We start from the raw sequence: 20,411 nt of genomic DNA, 5'->3' as shown, positions 1-20,411 counted from the left end.
ACATTTTATGTTTAAGATTATAGTAATATGGGACAGGAGAAGGAATCACTTTTGGAGGAAATAAAGAAACAGATCCGCTTATCGGCGCCCATCAGAAAGTTCATTAATCAGCCGGGCTTTGTGGCCCCTAAATTGAAAGGTTAAATAATCCTCTCAGGAATATTTCTCGGCACCGCCGCCAATTGTCCGGAGAGAAGCTGCCATTCACCGCGCTCGGGATCGGTGACAGGGTATTTTACCACCGTTTGGGCCCCAAACAATGACGGACAAATGGCCTGGCTCACAAAGAAACCTTTTAGTACACGGATGGAGAAAGGACCACAAGCTTTGAAGTGGGGTGGGGGAGGTGGGGAGAGGCCTTGGAGAAGGAGGAGAAGGAAGAGGAGGAGGAGGAGAAGGAGGTGGAGACTCGTGCACTGGGACACGTATATTTTATTTGAATTTTTATTAGGGGACCAGCCAAACATTTTTATATATATATATGTATATATATATATATATTTATGTCTATAAGTGCCTGGGTACAGTACTGTGCACACACACGCACGCTAAGCGTATGCATACTTACACATACATTTATACATTAATCTGAACACAAACATTTGCAAAGCCTGTAAAATTGGAAGATGAACAGAACTAAAGCATGGTTATATTTATTAGCTAATACACCAGGGAGCCCAACAAACCCCAAGGTTTTAATTTTTACTGTCATTCTGGATGATTTACAGCTTCCTTTCTCTCTCTTTAACCTTCACGTTGTCTGCTGATCGCCCCTCGCCGTCGGACGCAAAAGGAGGAAGTACAACATCTGAAACAACTTTCTTATGGGAGCATTCTTAATAAATACTTCTTGATAAATATATTCTTAATAAATATTTACTTTGAAGTGATTTCTGATCACAGCTAAAATTGAAGAAAACATGGAAAAAAATTGTAGTGCTCCTGCAGGATACAAGATGACAGGCGAGCAGTGCCTCAGTTTGCGAGAAGTGCGTTTTGGGGCATGTTCTAAATAGACAATAATTGAACATTTCCCTTTAAACTGATGAGCTTTAGACTGCAGCATCCTTTACCAACTGACAATTTCGCAGAAGCACTTTCCTTACATTACCAGGATGCCAACTGCACGTGTTAATGTTTATCCATCTCCTTATAATTTATATGTATTCTCCATTAAAGATCATCATCTATATTCACCATTGCCATAATTATTTGTACCTAGCTTTATGACGAGTGACATTCATCCCGAATATGTCCTTGCAGAAACACTTGACAGCCTGTATACAACTGATGAACAAAAGCTTCTCCACATTCTTCTTGCACATCTGTTTTTTAAAATTCTTTTCAATTCCTTAAAGTTTTCACTTTAATACGACTTGGTACTTCCTGAATAGTCTACAACATCTAAAAATGGATCAAAGCATTTCAGATTTCTGCTCTCTCACACGATATAAATATGCTGTTGACTAAAACTGTTTTCTCCATGCGAACTTTTGAGTATCTCAGTGCTATAATTTTTTCAGTCTTTCTCTCTTCATGCCACCATCAGAAAATCAGAATTAATTTAACCAGTGTCTCATCTGCCATCAACAGTGCAGACAGAAACTGGGCATCTCATGCAAATCCGGTGCAATTAATCTTAAAGGAGGAGAGATTTCAGGGTTATTGCATACTACACAGAAAGCCTCCAGTGCCTGTGCTCCTGCATGGGTGTTCACCACCCCTTCTTTTAAGTGCCAAAGGAAGTTACAAAAATCCTTTAGAAACAGAATTAACTGCACAGTCAAGAAACAACACAAAACTAATTTCTGTTGGTTATAAGATGAGCAGTGACTACAGGTGCAGAAACTGCAAATTTGAGGAGAGGAAAAAGAAAAAAGGAAAAAAAAAAGACAAGGAGTTTTTGGACTCGACTGTGGGGAAGTCTGAACCAGGAAGTGACCATCCTTCCCTTATGAGTTTCTCACTGGCTGTGATGTAAAACCAGTACCTCTTCCTCACCATCCCATACTGGCCAACACCATACCATGGAGGCACCAAGTAGGGACCAGGGGAAGGGGCCTCGTCAGGATAATGATGGATTGGGGTGCCAATTCCATCACAGGGATGGCTGTTGATGTCCATTCCATTATGGGGGGGGGGGGCTGTCTGTGCCCATTTCTGAGTTCTACCAACTGTTGGGGTATGTTTATCAAATGTTAATTTAACCCAAATTTGACACTGAAAAATGAGTCAAAACCAGAGGCCCAACTTCACTCCCCAGTAGCCAAAAGTTCCGTGAGACGTCTCCTTCTGTGGCCCTCCGTGGGTGCCACCGTGTGTGTTCACACACCGTGTGTTCACACACCGTACACCTCACCCACACCTCTGAGGCTTCTCAGCAAGAACCTGCTTACAACTCTCAGTTCCTCACCACTTTATGTGGGCCCTCGGTTCCTTTTAATTCCCTTTATGCTCGATTCTTCAACATTTGAAATCAAAATCAGGATAATTCTGTCACGGGGATAGTAACTTTTCTATACACATGACAGGACCTAACAAGATGTATTAATATCATTGACATGATAGACCCTCTTGGAATTAAATCAGTGAATATTTTTAGGGAATCCTAAGCCGTAGATTATTAACATGATCGAGCATAACTTGAGGAAGTTACTGTCTCACTGGCAGGAGCTCTGGGCTGCTCTGACATACGAATCACTGGCAGGATAAACCACACAGTGCAAACAGATTTAGTGACATTTTGCATATTTCCCATTTTGCAATACAAAAATATACCAAAATCCTTTTTTATGTTACCTATGTGCAAGTGTGATTTTTTTTTACATCTTAAAATGTCTGCTAGATCACAGATGATGTTTCATATGGAATTTTGAAACCAGCTCTAAGTTCTACTAAAACTTAAAAAAGTAATCTTCATAGCAAGTTTGGAGGAGTAATTTTCAGAATATAGGAACTTTGAGTATTCATACACGGCATTGACTGCAGAAAGAGGGCACAGAAAAACACAATTTTTTTTCTTACACATTTTTAAAATGCATTGAAATAGCAAAAATGATTTAAATACTTGTGTAGATTCACCTTTTTAAACTAAAGGAAAGAGAGGTGAAACTTTTCTGCCAAATTTGTAAGCATTAAAGAAAAGATCATCTTAATCCTTTCCCTTAAAAGAACTGTAGTTGAGTACATGGAGGGGAGATATTTTAGCAGCAAAGCTTCCCTGACTATCCTGTTTGATTAATTAACCCCTCACCCAACAGCTTTGGTGAATTACAAAAATAACCCAAACCTTGCTGGTTTTAGGGTGTGCTGGGCTGGAGGGACACATGTCACCAAATGTCACATACTGCACAAACAGTGTCCCAGGCATGCAGGGGTCAGGCAACCAGATTTAAAATGTTAAAATATATTGATTTCCATCTCCTGCTCTTCTCCCTTTCCCTTTCAGAGGCAGACCCAAAAGACATTGCTTTTGCAGCAAATGCGGTTCCTGACACCACATGAACGCACCGCAGTAGGGGTTCTCTAAGGGATGCTGCTCTCCCAGCTAAACACCCCAACAACGTTACTTGGAACCCCAAAATCAGGGAAATGGGAATTACTTCATTCAGTTTTCTATTCCACTCCCTCCCTACTCCCAGACTGTTTCCAGAAACATACCAAAATGCAATTTTTTGGTCAAGATGTAATTGGTCTTTAACACTCAAATTAAAAGCACTTTTTATTTTGTTTTCTGGGGAAGAACACAGGACAGATAGAGGTCAGAGAAAGCAGGACACTTCCCACCATGGTTAATACATGATGCAGGTAAGTAGCAGTTGAGGCTGTGCTGCTGGAAGGTCCTGCATCCCACTAAAAATGCCTGCTTGGGTCCTTGCAGGACATGTTACATAATTATGTAAGGTTACTAAAGCTACTTCTTTTCCTTGTGATACTTTAAACACAGCTTCCAAGTAAAAATTGAGAAAGAACCCTTAGCTAGCATGCTTTTGTACCAAAAGCTACAGCATGTGCTTTGAATTCATAAAATTAGCATTTGTTTCAAGACCTGAAACTCTCTTTGTTTTTCACAGGAAAAAAAAAGCTATCAGAAAGGTATGCTGCCTTTTGTGAAATGTGATTTCTTTGCAATAGGAAAAGATTTGGGGTTGAGGTTTCTCAAAAAATATGTGAGACTCGAAAGAGAACGGTAACAGAGGGCAAATTACAACTAGTAGGGGAAAATAAACATTTTGTGTAGTAAAATCCTCCTGCCCAGCATGCCGACCCCCTCTGACATGCTGGTTTTCTCCAGGACAGCTGTGCAGGGCAGACAGCATGGCAGGAGCATCTCTGACACTGAAAACCACTTGCAAACGGGCCCAAGCTTGGACAATGCAAACTGATGGTTTAAAATCAAAATATCTGCCTGTTGCTGGCCAAGCTCTGCCCCTTCTCCTCCTCCAGCTAATGAGGTGAGCACCTTCTCTGAGGGCAGGAAATCCTCGTGAACCCAAGTACCTCTAAGCAGGTGTGGGGACAATGTCGTGCTCCATGCATTTGTCTCTCCCCAAAGCCCACAAGAACCAGAGTCATCTTTACCCTAAATCCATATCCCTGCGAATTCTGGGTTGCCTTCCCTGTAAACTATCCTGCTGAATGGATACTGAAGCGTTGTCACGTGAGGGGCCGCCCTGGGATTCTGAAATATGAGAAATACACGGCCTGTCACACAAACGAGGTGGTGTTTTTACCAGTTACTAGAAATAGCCTTAAAACAGCTGGAGAGGAATTGGCCAGGTGCTAGAAGCATTCTAGAGGAGTGCACTGATCCCACAGTCCCTGGTCTCGTGTCATGCCATGGTCAGCAGAGTCCTTCCTGCAGCCGTGTCACGGCCAGGGCTGCAGGGAAGCCAGGGATTAACCTCCTACCGAAAATACTGCTAAATCCATCCCTTCCCTCACCTAAAAAAAACACCCTCCTCTGAAAACCAAATGTGCTCTCTCTCTCTCAAGCTTATACATTTTTTTGTCAAAGTTGTAGTAATTTAAATTTTCCGTTTCTGAAAGTCATACCTTAAATAATTGACTTTCTGGGACATGACTTATATTTTTATTTCAGGAAAAAAGTGGTAGGCCACAAGGAATTTTAATAATGCACACAAAGAAATCTGAGAGCAAAATTTAAACACAAAAGATGCATTGTCCCTTCATGTCCTTTACACACAGGGGCCAAACCAGTCAGTTCCTGGTTCACCTTCCGTTACGTAAGTGGATTAAAAGTAAGATTAACAAACTGTCAAAAAGAGTGTTAAATGATAGCTTCTGCTAGTTAAAAATTCTGATGGTTCTAAAACTCTGTTGGTGGCCATCTTGGCCTGGGAACTTTCACACAGATGCGACTGGTGAAGGCAGGGCATGGGGGATGGAGAGGCACTGAGGCAGGAAGGGGTTATTAAAAATGAGTAATCCCTACAGAAAGAAAACACCTAGGCCCAGCAGGATCCATGTTTTAACACACACATCAACACTGAGAAACACATCAGGAAAATAAAACCCCTGCTCTGCCTATTTTAGGGACAGAATTTCTTTACTCAGTTGTTTTTTACCGAGGAAGATTCTAACACTTTCAAAGTTCATTCCTGGGGTATCCACATCCTGCTTCTAAGACAGACTGACCATGTCCATTCCTGTATGGCACAAACCCCTGACAATGCAAATGTGGTGAGATCCTTTTCCATCTGACACCAACACACACTGAGGGAGCCCTGTGCACCTCCCCTGGGTGCCCCCAGCACTGCCGAGGAGTCTGAGCTGCACCGAGGGGATCACGGCACAAGTGCAGCTTCAGACCCGGAGCAAAACAGGTTCACTATGCACTGAAAATACATAAATGCCCTCCTCTTCTCTCTGCTGAGTCACCTGCTGGGAGGAAATGCGGTCGCTCGCAGCAGCTTCATGGGGTCGCTCAGCCAGGGGTGACCACAGGGTGACCATGGGATGAGACCCACCCCACAGAGCTCCCTGGAAGGCCAGCCTGGAGTGGCAGGACACTGGCACCAGGACAGTGGTACCAGGACACTGGCACCGACAGGACACTGGCACCAACAGGACACCGGCACCAGGACACTGGCACCGACAGCAGCGGGGAGAAGGGCTGTCCCCACAGGACCTGTGCTGGACCCCCAGCTTTGCCCCTCCACTGCATGACCTGCCAAGGACAGTGCTGCCACTGGGCACATAGCGAGGTGAACGGGCAGCAGGTCAATCTTGGAGGGCAAATGAATTTTTTTAAGAATAAACTGCAAAACTGTACCAAAAAAATGAAAATCGTGGAGTGCCGCCTTCTCATAAGTTTTTCCACTGACTTTTTTAGGGTTATTTAGGGTTTATCTTTTTTGTTTGTAGTAAGAGGGCTATAACCTGGCCTGAACTCAAAATAAATAATAAATGTCTCTACTTTTATAACAAGAAAGAGCCAAGTGCTCTGAGGGTGAAAAAGCACCCCTGTATCTTCAGTGTGGAGAGGGGATGTGGTGGCATGTCCTGTGGAGCACGGGTCATGTTTCTCTGGGTTTGTGGAGCACCTGGCATTTAGAAAGGCAAAGTTGTAAGCTAAACTTCCCCATAACCCAGAACAAAGAGCTCAACAAGGCCTCCAAATGCCTCATGCTCCAAAAAATCATACGTGTTATTAACACTGCAGTAAGCTACGATCAAAACTGTTCATCCTGAATCTGCCAAAGAAGTCTTTGTCCTATTATTTGATTGACAATAACCCCTTTGATAAACATAAGTGGGTATCAAAACCAACCAATTTACTGCAAATGGATACCTACATGAAGAAAAACTTGAAGTATGTTTTGACAAATGTAATTTCCCTTCTCTGATACAGAAGAAATACAGAGAGCAATCACAATGAAAATGATGTGTAAAAGTTTTAAATCACCATCTTAAAGAGGTTATTAAATATTATTTTAAACCACAGTGGGAATTGGATTGTTCTACTGACTGTTTTTTTTTCCTGAATAATTTTAGTTAAAATAGTTGAAAGAACAAGTTTAAAGAAACTAACTTCACCCACTTATAAAGCTCTGATTATCACAGAGCCCTTAGACTTAAGTTTCATTGAATACCATATGATAATATTTTTTTCCCATCAAAAGGCAAATTAAAATACTCCAGTTATAATCCTTTTTGCCATTTCTTTTTAAGATTCCTTGTTCTGGGAGTCTGTTTTTGGTTGGAATAAGACATTTCTGTTCACACAACAAATTATTCGTAATGTGTCCAAATGTGTCACCACAGCGGCCAACGTCAACAAACCCCACCACCATCCCCAGGAGCAGAATGGGCTTGTTATTGAGTTATTGTTCCAGTCCCCCCAAGCACCATGCAGGGGCTCTGAGGAGTCAATAGATGGCAGTCCATCTCCTAGGAAAGCGCTGGAAAATGAGTAAAATAACCAAAAGCCTCACAAAAGAGAGAGGTGGAAGGCCGTGCGGTTCTTCACCAGCATTCACAGTAATTAACTAAGAATACTTTATAGAACGTGAAACATTTGGACAAACTGTGGTGGTCATTTGTGAGTGATGCCAAAAAAAATGGTGTTTTATCACAAAACCTGACGCCCGGGTTGATCTGCACTAGATGGACCTGCGTGAGGGACGCTCACCACCAATTTATGAAAACCAGTTTAAATCTAGTGGTTGTATCCATGGTTGAAGTGCAGGAAAAGCTTCCCGTGGTCCCCAAGGACCGGGCAGCCTCCGTGTGCAACAGCACAACAACAGTTTCATTTTAAACTTCTCTTATTTTCCTCTAAGCTGTTATCCTGTTTCTCCTGAAATATCTGTTCTAAGCTAGGAAATTTGTATGCTAATTTCAAAGTGAAATATTAATATGCTGATATCAGAGTTAAAAAATCATGGCTTTTTGTTATGATCCTATAAATATATATAATATATAAAAAACATGCATTATTCTAACACAGAAGTTTTGATTCTTGCCAGAACATTATTTACTTCTGTTCTGCTTTGGGTGCAAAAGAGAATATTTAAAGGGAGTAATGAAAACCAGGACTCACACTTTTAAACAATTCAGATAATGGAGTTTCTTTCAATTTACTTATTGTAAATATTGAGCATGTCTTTTACCACACAAATTTTTAAATTCCAGGCTTAATCTGACTGCTAATGTAACTTTGAGCCAATGGGACTTTTCTCATGCAAAAAATGGAGGTGTGCAAAGCATTTCCCACATGTTGGAAATGTGGATTTTTTTCAGATAATCTGCAGTTCACTGAAAAATAAAAAAAATATTTATCAGAAGCTACAGTCTGACTTGATACCAATTAATCTTTGCGTGCCCATATTTGACCACATTCTAAAATGCTCTTAAAATGAACCATGAATTTCAAAATGTTTTTAATAATACGCTCATATTTGTAACCACTAATTTTCTAACAAGAGCTTTTTCTGACATACATTTTTTAGCTTTATACTAAATTAAATGTAAACCCTGAATGCTTACTACAAAATCCACAGCAAAAATTTTCTAGCTCAAGATACCTCAAAATCTGGCCTAGTAACAACTTGGTCAGATTTAAGATAGTCCACACTTTTTTTACAGAAATAAATATTTTCTGAGTGTTGATGGCAACTCGCTTTTTGAGGAATTTTCAATGGTAGGTGAGACTAAAATTAAATTAAATCTTCTATCTCAGTAAAAACCAAAACATAAGATATTACTGCACCAAACATACCTATCAGATTATTAAGTTCCAAGTATCATAAACATTTCAGAAATTGTTCTTACATGCACCCTCAGGGATTATAATGAAAGATAGCATTTACCTTTTTCCTTCATCCAGTTTTAAAAAAGCAAACAAAAATATTCAGTGAATGCACCTTTTGCTCATGTTTTTTTTTTTAAAAAAAACAACAACAAAAAGTCTTTACCAATTCTGTTTAAAAGTTAATTCTCGGGAAGGGTGGACGATTTCCAGAGCAGATCTTTGTGTTAAAGTCTTTATGCACAAAACACAAGTGTGAGGTTTTAAGTGCAGATTTCTCCTATTCATTGAATTTAGAAGCAAAAAAGCAGAAAAAAGAGCATTCCACTGCCACGAAGAGGTGGAGGAACAAATTATAAAGCACATCCCATCTACTGCTCCAGAGAAAAAGCGAAAGACCCGAAAGAAAAGTAATGGAGAAACTTTTCTACTTTGTTTTGAGCAGAGAGTGGGGCTTAATTATCTGTAACAGCGAAATACGTGCAAGGTCGATCTGGGGAGCGACGACAGAAAAGCTTCAGAGGGACAGCAAAACCCTGATCTTTAAAGGGGTTTTTATGTATGACAGTTTTAGAAAATAATATATTCAAAACCTGTGACACCAATCCATGGAATATTTTCCTAACTGGGTAAATATCGTAACAAGTTTCAATATTAGCCAAATTTGTATGCATTTTGTTTTATTTTTATCTCTATTTTACATAGGAGGAAAAATCTTAAGTAATACACTGGTACAGTTCACAAAGTTGTATTTTCTTGTTTCAGAGATTTAACATCAACTAATGCAGGCCAAAGAAGCAGTCATAGCTATATTCTGACCAATTATAAATTATCTGCAAAAGTTTGAGTTTATTTGCTCAAATTGCCATCTCCACTCTAACTGAAATTTATTTTACTAGTTTAAGAAGAAAGTTTTGTCACACAGAGTGATTAATTACCAGCATCTGGGATATCTGAGATGGGATTATTGCTCCTGCTATGCATCCCAATTTAAAATTTAACCCTCTTTCTATGTGTAAATGTGGTCATTGAGAGGAGAAAAGCAAGGCACTCATTTGATTATTACAGTATTAAAAAAAATCAGAATTCTAGAGATGTTTAAAAAATAGTGACAGTGTTTCATTGCCTTCTTCAGTTCAAAAACTCTTCAGATGTTTATTATCTTCTCACAGAAGATGCTTGTCTATATTTTATGGTCAGCAGTTCACAGAGGAGTAAATAGGTTGGGTGTAGAAGAAAATAAAAAAGGTGTTTCTACTTACTGTTAGGTGATACTGCCTCCATATTTCTGGGCAAGCCTGGAAAATAAAAATATTGATCAGCTAGGAGCATGAAACAAGGTGCTTTACAGCCTGTTGGTTTTGGCATAACACAGTATCCACTGGTGTCGGTCACAGGAAAATAAGAAGCTTAACTGAAAGGGTCTGCATTTCAGCTTCAAAAACCTGGCTAGACAGTTTAATTGAATTTTACACTGGTTTAACACACTCCCTGCCATTGTCAGAAAGCCAGTAACAGTTTTCTCTCTGCCCTTCTTCTCCAAGGGGCAGAAGTTTGTGAGAGCAGTGTGTCTGTGACTATAGGGTGCATTAATGCTGCAAAACAAACAGGGGCAGATTTAAATTCTACATTTCTGACATTTTAAATTTACATAATGCTCTGGAAATTAAATCACAAGGTGCCTTCCTTTCATGTAGGAACAGAAATATTTTATCTTTTTTGTACATATCTCTTTCCTAATCAAAATATAATTGTTACACGTAATAATCCTCAGCAACCTCGTGTCAGATGAGTTGTAAACAAGAACCATAACAGATTGTTTTAATGTTTCTATTTTTACAATGGCTTGTTTGCCTTTTTTTTTAATTTTTTTTTTTAAATTGCCAGACTCTCACATCAAATCCTAAGTAAAAAAAAAAAATCACAGATTAAATCCTTTTGTAAAAAAAAATTTTCAGAGCAGGTTTTTCAGTCATAGCAGTGACACAATAGATCTGAGGGACACATGAGAGACAGGAAAAAGGGAAATGTGGATCTTTAAACAAAATCAGAATGTGTTGCTGGTCACTGAGGCTGAGGTCACTCTCTCAGGGGTTCTTAATGCTTTTACAAAATGTACAAAATTTCTGATGGTCCCCGAGTCACAGACAGACATGGAAATAGTGTCACTTTTTGTCATTTCGGCATACAGTTACTGCAGCTGAGAGCTTTCACTTCTGTTTAGAACATTTACTCTCTTATTAAAACTGCTCCTTAGTGATTTAAACAATTAGTAATTTGGTTTGCCAAGCTCCAATTTCAGTATTTTAAGAAGAAATATGAGTTATTCCATGGCTTCTCCATAACATGCTGCAGCTGCAATTTCAAACGTTTGAAGCCTCACGACTACTCACAAAGGAGTACTATTAACATTTCTTTACATTTCAAATAAATTTTTTGCTCACGCCTAAATTCCTGCCTTCTTTTATTCTGATGGAGTGCGTTAATTAAAAAGACCCCACACTTTAACCAGTATCTCTCAAAATAAAATCCAAGTTTTCACCAGTCCCCCTATGGCACATACTGCATGTTTTTCCCGCATGTGATGGAAATGATATTATTTATTATTCATTCCACCAGTAACACAATTTTCTGCAGAAAAATCTACAATCTGTTCTGTGTAATGGTTCGACATTTCTCCTCTTACTCAAATAATGCGTGTAAATATTTGAGTTTTATATTAATGTTTCTATAAAGGAAATGTGTGAAGGATATTACATTCCTCACTGAGGATCTGATGGTTTGAACACACTCGAGCTGTTTTTGAGTGCAAACAAAAGGATCGTCCTCCTTCCCTAACTTACACAGGGTTCAGAGGTGCGACACATAAACACTCTCTAACCTGTAAAATACTGTACCAGACACCTCAGCATCTCCCGCAGACCTGAAGAGGCTTAAGCTGTGCCGGAGAGCTGTGTTGGTCTGGCTCAGGGGTAGCAGGCATTTATTTATACATTAGTTCTGGATAGTTTTTGATTACCACAGTGTGCCCAGGCTAATATGGTTGAAAAATCGCAATCAACGAGCTGTCCTATACTGGCAAAATGCCACTCTGTGGTATGACCTTTACTCACATGACAGCTATTTAATAATCCTCATAATAATAAAAATTACTTTGTTTTTGAATAGTCATTTGGTTGGCTATTTTTTTCAATCTGGACACAATGACGTCACTTTGAGTGAAAATCTGTAACTCAGAGTGGGAACCACAGTTGGCAGAGCTCTTGCTAAAACTCTGGGAGAGGTGCAGTCCTGCTGCCTCTGTGGTGCTGTCCAGTGGTGGGGTTTATCCTTAAGGATGATTTAAAGGGGTGGGAAAACAAAAGAGAGTCAAGGAAGAAGATGGTGATGAGGGAAGATTGTCTAAGCATATCCCTTCATTCAGATGGTGACTTGGGGTAATACTGCTCACCATTAAGAAGTTGGGTACAATAGCTGAGGAGGGGCAACTATTAAACAATGGTTTTTTAGAGGTGATGCTTTTAACCTGCTACCTCCCATCAGCTCACGGTTATTGTCTGCATCTTCTATCGTGGAATGACAAAAAGTATAATTAACAACTACTACCAAATACTGGCTCCTCAAATGAAGCGAGAGGGTTTGCTATGGAAGAGACCATAGCCAAACAAAACTGCTGCCAAACCTGTGATCTTCCTTATTTATTTGGAAGAACTTAGCCATGAACAGCCCTCATTTAAAGAAAAGCCCTTGCACTACACAGCTACTATTGGTAGTGTGATGAAGTACATTAAAATAAAATTGCATTTATTTCCTGCCCCAGTGGTCTGACCCTACTTGCATGTAGATGTACCAGCACAAAAAGTGCCTACTCCTGAGGGCAGTGCCAGTGCCACCGCACGGCTGCTGCATGCACAGGCAAGGGGCACGTCCCCCCACCTGCCCACACCTTTGGTCACGCAAGGACTGGGCCATTATTTCCACAAATCCATGCCACTGTTGCCTTGGACCATGTCCAGTCAGTGTGGATGGGTGGCTGACCCAGCGCTGGGTGCCACACTGGGCAAATCGAGGCTGGGTGCTGCATGTTTTGACCCATACTGAATTTTATCAGGTGCTAATTATTGTTTTACCAGAACAACAGCTTAATGCATCTGTTGTTTAATTCCCACTTCCCTATTCTCCAATGTGAACATCAAAGAAAATAAAACACTCAATCTCAAACAGCCCCTGACAGCAGACCGGGACTTGAGTGCTCAATAGACGAAGCCCTTGCCACCAGTTCTCATATTTCCACAACAATGAACAAACACAAAACCGGCACTAAGCGGCCTTTCCTCCTTTCCGCTCCCCTCGGCCGGTCGTCTGCCGAGAGGGCCCTCGACGTTGGCCCTGCGGGGCGTGGGCGCGGGGGAGCGGATTAGCCCCGCTAACATGCGAGCGCCGGCAAAAGGGAAGGAAAAACCCCGTTACTGTATTTGGCGTATGAATAACCAAAATGCACGCGCTGACAGGAGACCGGGACGGGCCCGCAGCTCCCCGGGAGAAAATGTAGCTGTGATGAGTGACAGGGCTTTCAGGAAATATGTTCACAATCACAGACAGTGAAGGCCATGACCTAGATCGTTTAAGAGCTTGTCTTGTCAAATTATCAAAAGCTTCTTCGTCTCTGAATAAAGAGTGACATAAGTGAGTGTCAGAAAGCTGCAGGCTGACAAGCCAAGCATACAATAACAGCATGCACGTCACATACTTGCCGAACACCGCCACGGCTAGCGGCAAATCTTAATGAGAGCGTGGCTGGCCCAGGAGACTTGGGTCCCTGCTGGCACAGCTACTCATCTCGCAAAAATCCTTCAGCTCCGAGTCAGTTATGGTCTGACACGACGACTACAATTACTAAACACAACTTTTTAACAGAATCCTCTGGTGCTTTGTCAAAGCAGCAGCGGCTGCTTGGAGCTGCCCCGCCGCAAGCCACCACAATAAAACAAAAGATTTGCCAAAACACACACTTTTCATCACCTCCACATGGGAACTGCCACGAAAACACACAATGCTTCCCTTCAAAACCACTCCTGCACGAGCAGATGTCGAGACCTCTCCCCACGCTGCTGGCGCAGACGGCCGCCGGTGCTGGTGCCAGGCAGGCAGAGCTGAGTAGCTGCTGGCGCCATCCCTGCTGTTGGTAACGTGGACTTACACTCACCCTTAGGTGGACATGGATGTGCCAGAGGTGTGAAGGATGGGGGATGGTGCTGGGGAACGAAGGAGAAAGGGCAAACCCTGTGCTCTCTGCCCAGGGGAGGGCTGGGGGCCTGTGGTGCCGCCAGTGGGAATAGGCCACTTGGCCACAGGGACACCAGCCATACCTGTGGATCCACCCCTGCACCTCCAGCCCCATCCCAGCCTGCAGCAGTGGCCACGTCCCGATGGTGAGCAGTGGCACAGGTTCTGGAAACAACAGAGGCATAATTTCCCAGGAGAGAAGAGGCCAATGGTGGCTTGTACAGCCAGAGAAAGTGTCAGGAAACATGGAGAAGATGCCAACTGATATATCTGTCTGGTTCTCTGGAAGGAGCGCTGCTGACAGGGTGTTTAGGGCGCTGGAAATGAGGCCCCCAGGCCATCAGGCACAGTGTGGCTGCAGGGCACATATGACAACATATGTTCAATAACAACTAGATGAGAATTCCCATTTTACAAGAAGTCATATGGGAAAGACAAGGGGTGATGGCTACAAGTTACTCCTGGGGAGATTCCAGTTGGACACAGGAAAAGACTTTTCACGACGAGAACATTCATCTCCCTAGGGAAGAAGTGGATTCCCCAGCATTGGACACTCAGGATTTGCCCAGAGAGCATTCTGGGCTGTCTTGGTCCCTTCCAGCCTAGTGTTGCAGGATTCTGTGATTTCTCTTCCATGAACTGCTCCCATTTCCTCTGGAGGCAGAGCAGATCTGCATCCCTCAGTAAGGAGGCTCACAGGTCTAGTAACAACTGCACAGAGTCACCTCCTCCTGTCTTTTCCCAACCTGGCTCCTAGTGTCAGGTGTGCTGGAAGAAACAATAAACAACTGATTCTGGACCACTGTCTCCCATCACAGATGATTCTGAAGCTCTTCAAATACCCTTCCCTTTGTAACCTCCCTTCCAGGCTGAGAAGTTGTGGCTGTGCTGAGGGATGCAGAAGAGAGGGACCAAAGTTGTGCTGAGGTGTCCCTTGCTTTTCTGATGATTCCTAACATTTCACTAGCTCTTTTTTATTACAGTTTGTGAAGGCTAACCTGATTTTTTGTGGGATCATATCTCACAACTATAATCTGAGTCCTGAATAGTAATGCTCAGAACCTTATCATTTCATATGGCAAGATGTGATTATTTTCCCTGGTATTTTACTTTACATTTACTGCTGCTCAAGTTCATCTGCCATCTTACTGCGTTCTCCCTCCAATTCTTATAGTCCTTGGGCAGTTCTTCTCAGTTGGCTCACAGCAATGACTCTCTAAGTAGTTCAGTCTTCTCAGCAAATCTTGTCATCCATTGTTCACCCTTTCCCATGTCACAGTAGCATACCCCACCTTTATCCTCTTACTCCATGCCTGTTTAGTTTCCTTAAAAGCTTTTGGTCAGGAACTTTGTCAAACATCTTTTGGAATTTGTAGACTATGTCAACTAGATCATGTTGACACACATGCTTGTCAACCTGCTCCTTTGAAGAACTTCAGAGATCCCCAAGAAGTGGAATTTCCTTCACAAAAGCAGCCTGGAATCCCCCCATGTATATCATATTTACACACCCATCGCAATGTGCTGCCGCTGTGGTTCCTGCCCACTGGCTCAGTGCCTGTGCCTGGTGGGCCTGGACCCGCAGCTCTCTCTGGGACCCCAACTACACACTGTCCTTGTATTTGCCACTCAGTTACCACTCAGGCACCAAGTACGAGGTGTCTCACTGCCATCACCAACTGGGTCATTTCACCTCCACATTCCTCCGCAGCTTTTGTGCAAGCATTACCCTGTTTTGGTAACAGGCTTGCACTCACAGGTTCATGGTAATCCTCACTTTCTCTTCAATTCCAGACATATTCCGTGGTGATCCTCTCCACAAAGAAAGGTTTCAGTTTGGGAAAGCAGTTTCTTCCACTATGAACATCCCAGATGCAAAAAACCCCAACCTTTAAGCCAACAGCAGCAGCCTTGTCCTGTCCAAGCATTCCCTTTGTGTCTCGATCACCTGTTGGCCTCACAGGAAAGATTTACTGTTGGTTTTGATTGCTTTGCCTTTGTTCTGTCATGCTGTCTTTCTCTTTGAGGACAGGGCAGGAGAGATATTGCTCTGACACCCCAGTGTGCACGGCCCAGGCAGCCTCATGCAAGAGCACAAGAGAACTGCCCAAAGTTTCAAAGACAAACCTTTCTGATTTAAGGTGGACCTAATGAGCAGAAAAAAAATATGCTGTGATGTTCCTGATAACTAGCACAACTCAGGTGGGATCTAAAATTTTGGATGATAAAGGACTTGTGGTTCCTTACAGAAAAGAACATCAGTTCATGAGATCTCACGTCATAAAAAGTATAAAAGAGAAAAGGTGGCAAAGAAAAGATGCTTCAGATTACAGTTTTGTCTCTCTGCCTACCAGACCAGGGGTGTAGAAATGTGCCATTCACGTTCTTTAACGGTATTGTGTGCACATTAGCTATAAGTAAAAGTACAGCTAGAAGAGAAAGATTGAATTTGAATTTCCAATATTATTCAAACATTCAAATATCATAAGAAAAACCTCCAAATGTGCGGGGCGTCCTCCACACATCCCACGTACTACCACTGTCTGTGCTGAGCCTGTAACACACTCTTTGACCAAACAGAAGAAATAAAGGCAGGGAGGACACATTTAGAAGGAGATTCAAGTATTTCTGAATTTCAAAAAACCCAGCACCACACAGGTGTATTTGAAAGACAAACATATAGGCCATTATCTTTAGATACTCAATGAAGTGTGAATGTATGCTGATGTTATCACAGTTTGCCTTTTATCCTCACCTTTTGTGTTTTATTTGAGGAAAAAAAATAGCATAAAATGTTGATTGCTACATATAGGACTGAATTTTTGTGACATATAAAACCATAATAATATCCTATAAGAGAGAGAGAAAGAGTGAAAGAAAGAGAAAAATATGTTTAATCTCCCTGTGAATTACTTAAGTAGATCATATAAAAACCAAAGCCTTCAAACTGCTCCTCTCTAATAATATTATAATTGATTAATAACTGATCATAGGGAAAAAACATATCTGGAGTTCTTGGAGAAACAGAGTTACTCTTTACCTCTTGCTGGCATGCTTGCAGTGTGCTGTGTCTCCTGATTTCAACCTCCCTAGATCTTCCACTCCACAGAAACGAGGATGTTTTTCTCCACCTCAACTAAACTGAAGACCGAGTGTTTACACCACTTTGGTTTGGTTTTTTTCAACCATTCTCCACGAAAACTGGGATAGTGTTAGGTAAAGACTAACCACAACATTTTCATACACTTACATAAACACACAGTATGTAAAATGAAAGAAACACAAAGAGACTGTAAATTCAGTGTTTGACAAACACAGAGCCAGTGATGACTGAGCTCTGCCATGGGCCATACTCACATCAGCATAGTGGCCCTTCATGTCACAGCGGTTGCAGTGTTTGTTCCAATAGGCTTTCTCCAGGCACTCCCTGAAATAGTGCCCGGGCAAACAGCAGTTCAGACAGAAACGTGCTGGGCAGCTGTGCTGCAGATGGTCTTTTCCTGCACACAGGCAACAAGGGGGAACTTTCTATGGAGAAACAAAAAAAGAATCATGTGACAAGGTTTGAAAAGATAGAAGAAAAAAAGAATCAAAAGAGGAAATTAAGAAGAAACTACCTCAAGTAAGTGCATATGGCTCCCTAGGACTTGATGTTGTGTTTCATGAAGGAATCCAAGCGGAGCAAGAACATGCACAGAGTAAAACTCAAAAGCTGTGATTCCACAGACTCCCTGGACCTTCTTGATTTGGACCTTGTCTCTGCAGCACTTGTTGAATGACCAGTGCCAGTGGTCTGTGCTCAGTGAACACAGTGACAATGATTGTGATATCTGGGGACATGGGTTAGTGGTGGGCTTGGCAGTGCTGGGGGAATACTGGAACTCCATGATCTTAGAGGGTTTTGCATCACAGGGTTTTTTTCTTCACTTACTTCATTGTCTTTACCTCGATCCATGAGATTTTCTTTCTGTGGTTGAGTGGCTGGGTAGGTGCCTGGGGCCAGCTGAGCTCAGCCCAGCCCAGCCTCGTGACTTACACAATTCAGCACTTGGAATGACAAATACAATGTGCAGAAAAGTATTCTGAGGCCAAGTCTGTATCTCTGTAAATCCAGTTCTCCCAGTGAGTGAGTGTATTTCCCACCAAGGGTGGATGGGATGCAGTCACTCCGTGTCCCCTCATGGATGACAGCCTGGGGGACTGAGGGTCCTACAGATTCCATTGTGGGGGTTGGTAAATTCAGGCTCTCATGAGAGTGCCCCCACTTCTTCATGGTGCAGAGACTGACTTTTAAACTGCTAACCCTGGGACAAACCTTCTCAATATTTGGCATCTATTTGAGCTGCTTAAAGTTAGCTCCAGTTTCGTCTTGTCTACGATTTTTAACATTATTCATATCATGGTTCATTATACAGATATCTGCCTCCATTTATTTACTAAGGCTGTTTTTTGGATTCCTTAGGTTCTCCTTGTTGAAAATGCAATTGAAAAATATTTTACATCTTCAAACTGTTTTTACAATATGAAAATAAGATGTTTCTGTATTGCACTTCACTCCTTTTTTGCTCAGTCTATAGCAGCAAGGTCTAGTGGAAGGTGTCCCTGCCCATAGCAGCGGGGTGGAATGAGATAAGCTTTAAGGTCTCTTCCAGCCCAAACCTTTCTCTATGATTCTCTATGATATGATTCTGCATATTTTTCTTTTATAAAAACAATAAAATCAATGACCTCCCCAAACAGATGGATAATTTTATACAGTAAATTGACCTTGTGCAAGGTATTCTGCAACTGAGAGCAGTCCTTCAAAGAAAGGATAAACCACCGAAGAAAAGCTTCTAATGGCAAGTGCAAGGGATATTAGGAAAACCAGCTGCATCTACGAGTGATTTAAGTGTTTCACTTACCTTTGGAGTGGGACTGTTCTTGGACAAATGTCCTGGTCTGTTGCAGTTCCTGCTGGTGATGTTTTTGTCAGCTCTGTAGTACCTTGTGCTGCTGTGCCTCACCCTGGCGTAGTTGGAGATCTGTGCCTGGTAAGAAATGGGGAGAGAAACGCATTTACCACCTGAGATTTTGTGCTTTGGTGTTTGTTAGAACTGGGAATTGTAAAGGTCACTGCTGGCAGTGATCAGTCAGATATCTAATGTTTCACAAGTACAGTTTACACATACAGGTCTGGAATGGATAATTCCACTACAGAGAAATCTGCATTGTCTGGAAGAAGCTCTTGTTCAAACTTCCACTTCAGGACATTCTTTTCTGCTTTTTAAAACTGCAGTTATGAAGTTTTGCTTTCCGTCAGTTAGGCAAGACACTTTTACTCACTGTGCTATGTCATGACAAACTGGAATTTTCCCCAGAATAAGAATATAACATTAATTGCAAATGCAAGTTACACATTCCCTTGCACACATTAAAGAAAACTACTTGGACAAAATACAATGCTAAACAAGTCTGGACCAAATCTGTAATTTGCAATCGTAAAGAAAGATTTATAAAGGAAAAAAAGGAGAAAAAAAAAAGAAGCTGGAAACAACTGTCTTTCTCTCAGTGACCTCACACATACTTTCTGTGCAGACAGATAGAATTGAAAATCCTATCTACAACCTTCATTGCCTAGTAAACATCACAAGTTTTAAAAAAATAAATGAAATTTTGGATGAGTGAATGGGGAAAGTTATAAAAATACCATTTCTCTTCAGGGAAAGACTTTGTTAATGTTACTTGATTGCATCAGCTTTACTGGACCTTGGAAAGAAAAAGGGAAGGAGTTGGACCTGGCAGCTGAAGCTCACTCCTGGATGCTCCAGCACCTTGCATGGGAATTCCAGGTTGCAGCCTCCCCATACCCACCCCTGCACTGAGCCTGACCCTGGGAAAGCACCACACACCACTGGCTCCCAGTGCCCCCTGAAAATGGGACCAGGCTGCCACGAAACATCTCTGGGCCTCTGAAAAGACCAGAAAGGAAGAGATTATGTCCTCCTTGCAGAATCCACAGAGGCATTCCAGCTCCTGGCATCCCTGTCCCTTCCTGCCTCTGTGCTGGCTGCAACTTGAGAACTCCTTCCTCTCATGGGAGGATACTGCTTATGGTCTCACACAAACACCACAGAAGGGTTTTTCAATCACATTTATCTTGCTTTGTTTGTTAATGAGTATCAATATAAAGAATTACAGAAGAATTTGATTGTCTGTGTTACCTCTAAGTCTTTATCAGAGACGGACCAGTCCACATCAACTTCTCCTGAAAAACAGAAATAAAATTAATTATATTTAATTGGCATGACTATTTTTCTATAATATATTCAAAATTATAATTATTGCACTTACTGAAATTGCAAACAGATTT

General features: G+C 41.7%; 1 protein-coding gene across 4 annotated transcripts in view; it reads right to left on the bottom strand.

Annotated features, from left to right (window-relative positions):
- Positions 1–20,411, bottom strand: part of ZCCHC7 (zinc finger CCHC-type containing 7) — an 87,155-nt gene that overhangs the window by 10,339 nt on the left and 56,405 nt on the right. For all 4 annotated transcript variants that reach the window (XM_051777603.1, XM_051777602.1, XM_051777601.1 and 1 more), the window contains 4 exons: positions 20,263–20,306; positions 18,964–19,089; positions 17,417–17,587; positions 10,036–10,071 (listed from right to left, as the gene is read on the bottom strand). In XM_051777603.1, coding sequence (XP_051633563.1) covers positions 10,036–10,071; positions 17,417–17,587; positions 18,964–19,089; positions 20,263–20,306 — 377 coding nt within the window. The remainder of the gene's footprint in view (positions 1–10,035; positions 10,072–17,416; positions 17,588–18,963; positions 19,090–20,262; positions 20,307–20,411) is intronic.

The sequence above is a fragment of the Manacus candei genome, unplaced genomic scaffold (genome assembly GCF_025592945.1).
Source record: "Manacus candei isolate 608988 ecotype Guabito, Panama unplaced genomic scaffold, ASM2559294v1 h1tg000010l, whole genome shotgun sequence".
In the NCBI taxonomy this organism is placed as follows: Eukaryota; Metazoa; Chordata; class Aves; order Passeriformes; family Pipridae; genus Manacus; species Manacus candei.
The sequence above is the reverse complement of the archived record's forward strand: the minus strand, read 5'-3'. Positions and strand labels throughout refer to the sequence as shown.